This window comes from Penaeus vannamei, chromosome 23 (assembly GCF_042767895.1).
Source record: "Penaeus vannamei isolate JL-2024 chromosome 23, ASM4276789v1, whole genome shotgun sequence".
Taxonomy (NCBI): Eukaryota; Metazoa; Arthropoda; class Malacostraca; order Decapoda; family Penaeidae; genus Penaeus; species Penaeus vannamei.
In genome coordinates, this window is record NC_091571.1 from 32860729 (window position 1) to 32868228 (window position 7500).

General features: G+C 34.1%; 2 protein-coding genes across 3 annotated transcripts in view; one reads left to right on the top strand and one right to left on the bottom strand.

Moving 5' to 3' along the window:
• LOC113809085 (cation-dependent mannose-6-phosphate receptor) overlaps positions 1–5679 on the top strand; it is a 7479-nt gene extending 1800 nt beyond the window's left edge. The window contains exons 2-7 of one of the 2 annotated variants that reach the window (XR_011399522.1): positions 480–597; positions 930–1048; positions 1242–1332; positions 1628–1849; positions 3288–3561; positions 3681–5679. Coding sequence is in view for 1 of the 2 variants with exons in the window: in XM_027360574.2 (XP_027216375.2) it covers positions 480–597; positions 930–1048; positions 1242–1332; positions 1628–1849; positions 3288–3347 (610 nt within the window). In the remaining variant the exon portion in view is untranslated. Of the gene's footprint in view, positions 1–479; positions 598–929; positions 1049–1241; positions 1333–1627; positions 1850–3287 lie in introns of both variants that reach the window. The other variant, XM_027360574.2, reaches the window with a different exon arrangement.
• A 1540-nt stretch (positions 5680–7219) lies between these two features.
• Positions 7220–7500, bottom strand: part of LOC113809086 (uncharacterized) — a 3764-nt gene continuing 3483 nt past the window's right edge. Inside the window, exon 4 of the mRNA XM_027360575.2 lies at positions 7220–7500. This exon is cut by the window's right edge and continues 118 nt beyond it. Within this exon, the coding sequence (XP_027216376.2) occupies positions 7355–7500 (146 nt within the window). The 3' untranslated portion in view covers positions 7220–7354.

The window sequence follows — 7500 nt, forward strand, 5'->3', positions numbered from 1 at the left end:
CACATATATGCTCCTAGAGTCTTTTATTAATGTCATTATACTTCATTTATGTGTTTTAAGATTAATTTATAGCCTTATTTAGAATCATGTGCTTAATGGATTTCACACTTCCTTTTATAGCCACCAGTTTGACAGCTGGCCAGCCCGCTCATTTCAAGGTGGAGCACTGGTAAAAAATGTTGCATTTCCAGTGCTGTGTTGATTCAGGGTTATTCTTAAGACTATTCAGTGACAAAGAAGATAAAATAGACTTCAGTGGCGATCCCAGTTTAATATCTGGGCCCATCAAAAGCTCCAAATGCCTCAAAAAGTTATTCAAATCGAAGCAATCCAAATAGTAGTGTGGCTGTCTTAGCTAGCAATGCCTGGTTTTGTTTCCTTCCACAAAAGAGTAAAAATATTGAACAAAGCAGCAACTAATAATGGAGCTGTGTATCTAGTATTTATAATGATAGTAATACTTATTATGTCTCTTTCAGGTTTAAGGAACTGACTGCTAGTAATAAATCGGATACAAGTCTATATTCATATAATCCATGCTACAGTTATGTCTTCCCACCTGATGGTCAAGAAATGTCATGTGGCAAAGATGTGGCTGTAAGTTGTTTTATACTTTTTCTTATCTTACTCTTTGGAATGATGTTCTAAAGCAAGATTAGTCCACTTACTTAATAGCTTTTACAAATATTTTTGAAGGGGAAAAAGTTAGAGATAACCTCTACAAGAATTAGATATCAAATTGAAGAATTTACATATTGCAGGTCTGGTAGTTGACTCTGAGTGATGTATTTTGAATTATATTGGAAATTTTGTTTGTTATGGTGAAATGAATATCATCATTAGAAGAATTTAAATCCAGAATCTTACTCTTATTTATACTTGGTACTTATTGATTCCTTGCAAATGATATTATAATTTTCTGTTTTTAGGTGTGTCAGTCCAGTACCTCAGGTCCTATCAATGTTGGGAAACAGAGTCTTGCAAAATTTCATTTTGATAATTCAACAGACCAGTGGATACTGTCATATTATAATGACATTGGAGATAGGTGAGTAATGAAAACCTGTATCCAAAGATATGAGATGATTTATGATTGATTTATGGTTTTTAAATGTACTAATAGTGGTCATAAATATTTTTTGGTGAAAGACATTTTACTGATTAATGGAATAGAATGTATTATAAATCACAGTAGCATTAAAATTAATTACATTTATTTGCTTTTTTCCTTTTGATTACAGGTTGTCAAATGTTATTTTACAGTGCACTGATAATGACGATGACGTCCTTGAGGTATTTGGTGAAACAACAGGCCAACATAGGAGTGTATTTGTAAGTTGAATGTTGAATTATATTTATTCATACAAAAAAATGTAAAATGGTTCCCTACTTGTATTCTAGAATAAGAAAGAAGTAGGTCTACAGAGGCCTACTTAAGATATCATTTCCGAATATGTAACATTTCAGAACAGGTTGTTAGCACTATTATTATATGGTAAAGATGTGTATAGCCTTTATAATATTAAAGTATTTTCAAAATCTTCTAATATATTACAAACACATATGCAGCCCAAACAAAGTTTACAAGTATTCTGAAAAAAAAAAAAAATGTCTTCTTTCCCCTTAGAACATGACCCTGAAATCCAAGTGTGCATGCATAGGGGGCTGTCTGACTCCTATCCTACCCCACGGCATGTCTGTTGGGTCGCTGTTCCTGCTATTGCTCCTCATCTTCATTTGCGTGTACCTGACAGTGGGATACCTGTACCGTCGATATGTTATAGGTGCACGGGGCATTGAGTTGCTCCCACACCTTAGCTTTTGGATGGACTTTCCATATCTTGTTCAGGTACATTTATATTGCTTCTTTAATTTTTGATTAAATTTTCTTTTTTTAATATTGTTATTGACCGTTTCATTTATTGTGTTGTTTGCATATATATATGCATTTAGTTTTTCATTTATCTAAACTGATTATTCATATTTTTATATGTATTTGTCAGTTCAGTTGTTATTACTCATGTCTTCTGTAGGCAGTTGTTTCTGTGCTACCTTTGTTTTGTATGTGCTTTATTTTGTATATTGTATGTGCCAATGTATGTTTAGGCTTGTCTGTATCTGTGCTTTGTGTTGTTTTTATTCTGTGGGGTCTCTGAAACGTGTTACTCTCAAATGATGCATTCTAAAGATATATGGGTGTGAGTGAAAGGTATGATGCAGTGACTCTAAGCATTTGTTTTGTGGTATATACAGGGTAGTAGAGAAAGGAAATGAGTTTAAGAGGCAGCTTTAATTGTGATATGTTGAGTTATAGAATTGGAATGTGTTAGCCAACTTCCCAGATGTGACTACTATTTTGTATTCTTGGCATACAAATGTACCATCTTGTATGTAACTGCTTTTGTGTTTGCCATTGATAATTTCTGGTGAATTGTTGAGTGCAAAGAGGTGTAGAGAGTACTTTGCTTGGAATCCTGGTGTGGTCTCTGTTGGAGTGCAGGTGTTATGATCATGATGTTTTTATTTTGCAGAGTTATGATCTTGGTGGCTTGTAGTTGTTTTTGATTTTTTGTTAGTTTGTGCAGATCTTAGTGTTATGTGATGGTAAATGTGATGTGATTTGTGAATGTAATCACAGTTGTTCAGTTGGCTAGAAGAGCGCTGGCTCTAGGTAGGACACTGTTTCCAAGCTCAGAATCCTGTTCTTGCTTACTGCAGCAGGCAGTGCAGGGTGTTACAGAAAATTGAATAATACAAGAAATATAAAGAAAGATACAAATAACACTACATTACTTTTGGTTATTGCACTAGATTGTAGACTACCTAGAGAGATGATATGGTGTCTGTGCAAGGAAAACATTAAATTATTATCTTGACACAGCATGTCAGTCAAATGACAAATATAGACCTTGGATAATAGACAGATTTTTGGTGGGTTGCAAAGCACCCTAGGTCCAAAGGTTTAGAAATAACCCATTTTCTGACAAGTTCAAGGAATTAGGAAACCAGGCACAGTCACCAGGGCCTATTAATTGACTCCTTGGAGGCTGAGCACTTGTGTTGGTGTTGTTAAGTGGTGATAGTATGGTAGTGGCAGTCTGATGAACTCCATGTCTTTTCTAAGCATTAGGGATGTTAAGGTTTTGGTCTGTTTTGTCTGCCATTGCCTCATTGGCATTTATATTCTGATAAAAATGAATTTCACTTATTGATATGGTTGTCATTAGTAATATTTAACTGATAAGGGTTAATGGTTTTGATAGTAATCATTATTTATTTCCTTTCAGGATGGATTCTTCTTCCTGCTGTACTGCGGAAGGAGAGATGTTACTTATGAAAGAATATGAAATAAAGCTTTATATATCTGGAGTAGGATTTATACATTAATCTCTTTATTTTTCTTGCCTCTATATTAACTAGAAGCAACAGCTTGGTGAAGTGTGATTATAAATTCCTAGAGCAGAATACTAAAGACAATGGATCATCCATATTTTACTATTATGTGATAAGAAATATCATCTGCCATTCTAGGTAATGATGTATTTCAAGTCAATACTTTGGGTTAGATGTCAAGTAAAAGGATTGAGATTTCATTTCATGATGGGCCTGAGTTTTGTAAATGAATATTTAATAGGGGATCAACAGTTTATTTATATAATCAATATTTTGCTTTCATACAGGGAGGCAGATTTTTTTTCTAACCATCTTTGCACATGGGAGTAAGATTTCCCCTTATTTTATCCTAATATTGACAGAAAAGGATGATTTTTGTTGAGTTAGTGCTAGTGGCCTTAGAAGTTGGCAGAGAGAAAAAAAGGATCAAGTAAGTGAGCTCTCATGCACTTAAAAGTGGTGCTTGGCTCTTAATTTTCCAAGACGCAAGTACTCAAAGTTTGTATACAATTGCCTAAATTGTTTAGTGTTCTGTTTATTAAAGCCAGGTCAACTTCAATTTTAGAGGCTTTTAGATATGCATTGTAAATGGGCTTAGGAAAATGACTTTTATTATTGTGAAAATTACAAATTATGGCATTTGTGATGGAGAACTCATTTTTAGGTAATTAGCTGTTCTATGTAAAGCAAATATATATTCACTTATTTTGTAGATGTAGAGACATTGTTTATTGAAAGTATTTCGCCCAAAATGACAAGTAAGGTTTGTAAGCCTAGTACTCAATCGTATTTTATTTTAAAGTTGAGGTTCCAGTTCCACTTGTTTCAGATTTCTGAATCTACATCAACTTTGGCTTTGACTTGATTGTTACAATTAGAGCATTAAGAAGTATTTGTAAATTGACCAAAGCAATGCCCCCATTTTATATGTTCTATGATGGAGTTGAGAAAAAACATGAATCACATAACAAAATTATATTGTTAATTATTTTCATGTACTTAATGTATGAAGCAGTGATGGGATTGTCTGATGTGATGAATAATCCTGTTAGGGTTATAGATGCCTTATTTAGGATTAATTTCCCTCAAATGGTTTAGGCAGAGGACTTGGGAAGACATATTTTTTATATAATATCCATGACAAGATGTTACTTTTATACAAATGAGATATTTTTTTGTCTCGTTTATGAATGACTATTTTCATGTTATTTTTACATCAGAGTTATAATGAATATCTAAGAGATTGTAGCTGTTAATACAGCTATATTGAGTCTTAGCTTGGTAAATAGATTTCATATGAAGTGATGGTAAGCAGAGTAATATTTCATGAATGAATTATTTCTGCATTATGGAACAGACTAACATTATAAAGTTATATAATAAAGTGGATTAAATATGTATTTTTGTATCAGTAAGGTTGTGATGTATTTGTATTGCTGTTTTGTCATGCTTTATATTTTTCTCCATATCAAGAGTTGTGATCTTACTGTATGTATGAAATTTAAGGCCCCCCAAACAAGTTTGTGGAACTTATTCAACAGAAATTACTCTGAATCTTGGAACTACATTTTAAAAAATCTGAAAATGTGACATTCAAAGATGCAATGTTTTTAAAGCATAAGGTAGAAGAGAGTGCTGGAATTAAATGAATGTAAACATTGCAGTGCTTTTATGTTGTTTTTAAGCTTCTTGTATAAGGGTTTCAATGTTGCCTCAACAGATAAAATAGAGAGCATTTCTTTTAAAACCGATTTTCTGAACAATTTTCTAGCTTTAAGTGTGTGATATGCTCTTAAATCTTAGGATCCTAGGTAATATGTGTTCCTGACTTATATCTTGACCAGATGTAAAATTGGTAAATTATATGGCATGTGCCTTACTTTCATCATTGGTTATTTCTTTTGTCATAAGATTTTGTATTACATTTTTGCAGTCCATTATGTTCAAACTCTTCTCAGTTTCAAATCTTTGAAGCATGCTATGGCTAAGAAATGTTTTGTATCTTCATAAATTACTATCCACAGGAAGTTGTACAGAACTGACTGAAAGTTTTCTTTTTTCTCTTTTTAGGCCATAAGATTCTGATCATTGTCAAAGGAATCACTTAATTTAAGTCATTTTTAATCATGAGGAAAATGGTAACACAGTGAAAACCCAAAAGTAGAATAAGATTGAAGAATTCTGTAGTTTGTTTCCTTTTTAAATGGCTTCAGAATATTTCCTATGAAATTTGGATACAATGTTTACTGAAGCATATCTTTGAATAATACAGTTTCCTATTTTTTCTATTAGTCTTTTATTCACCTAACAATTGAGTTGACTAATAACTGGAGTCTGACATAGATGCATGGAAAGAAAAAAGTAAGAGGGAAATGAAAGAAGAGATTCAGAGAAAGGATAATAAGTTAATTAAAGGAAAAGGCAAATCCTTTATTCAACACAGAGGTCAGATGTCAAAACTTGGCATTTAGGACATCCTCTAGACGGTTGACGCATAGCAACTATCACCTGTCACCACCCTTTACTATACCTTCCTATAGTGCTATATGACCTTAGATGAGTAGCACATTTATTTCGCTTTTAACCTTTAACCATTACCCATTAGGACATCCTCCCAAACACTGCCGTTCCACAGCCCAATGCCCTCTATGTACCCAACCTGGTCATAACCGTAAACTGCTCTGCACAGTCACTCATATGTGTTAACTGCGGTGGCCCCCATAATGTATTTTATAGGGGCTGCCCCACCTAGAAGTTTGACTCTACTCCTTATAGGAAAACTTCTGTCCTACAAAACTCCCCAACCAATTCTGTTTCAGAAACTAGAAGATATTCAAAACTATCTGCTTGAGTCCCAGAATGACAAAGAAAACCCTCATCCACCCTCAAATTCCACAATTGCCACACCCTCCACACTCAAAGTGACTGCCAATATCCAGCCTCCTACTCATAGTCCTCCCACCCCCAACTACACCCACATTAACCTTCCCTCCATCCCCTCTATTCCTTTCACTCCCTCCAGGATACACACGTGGATCTCTCATGTTACAACTATGCCCTTCCCCAGAGCCTCCACCTACTGATACCCCTCCTGATACTACACAATCTCCCCCCTCTAATTCCTTATCTCACCCCCTTATCACAGACCTGACCCTCGTCATATCCTTTCTTCTTATAACCCATTCATTATCTGCCTCCAAGAGACTCTTCTTACACATCCTCCTCTGCTTTGACAACCTGTTCTCCCGCAGACGCATACATATCCTTCACCTGATCTACATAACCCCACCGTAACCCATTCACTCAACTCCTTTACCCATCTTTAACCTTTGTAATATTACTCTTGACAGTTGATGCATAGCAACTGACTACTAACCCTTCACTACCCTTTATTGTACCTTCCTATAGTGCTATATGACCTTAGATGTCAAGCACATTTATTTTAACCATTAACCATTGAGGTATTAGCAGGTTAGTACACAGTAAGCTTTCACTACTTAAATCAATTAATAATGTAATTCACACAAAAAATCTCAAAAATTAAATCTAAATTTGTACTCTTACAAAAATAGCAAACTCAAGGTATTTACATACTGGATGGAATAGCAGGTACACTGATATGTTTGTTTCAGCAATACTTCCTCTCATATACCAGAATTACTTTGAAATTATCTTCATAATAACCACTAAAATAATGACTAGTAGATACAAAACATACAAAAGTATATTGCAGGGAAAATTTCCATTTGTCACAAACTTAAGAATTAACTTATTCTGATAAAAAGACTGAAAGAAAAAAAAAATATACTAACTTGCAAGTCAAAATTATCAAAACAGCACACTGGAAGTATAAAAATAAATTCATATAAAACTAAATCCAAAAAAATACAGCATCAGAAGTTGAGGAATTTTAAAACTACAGTTAAAAAATAATTAAATTTCTCAGTTTCACAAGACTATATTAAGTGTCACCCTGTGGTCCACGACCTTTAATAGTTATCTCACAACAAAGACAATTTATTGTGGAGCACTCGGGTGTTGTGCAACTGCAAGTGCAACTACTACAGTCGCACAAAGGTCCTGGAGCACATGCAGAAGGAGCAGAGC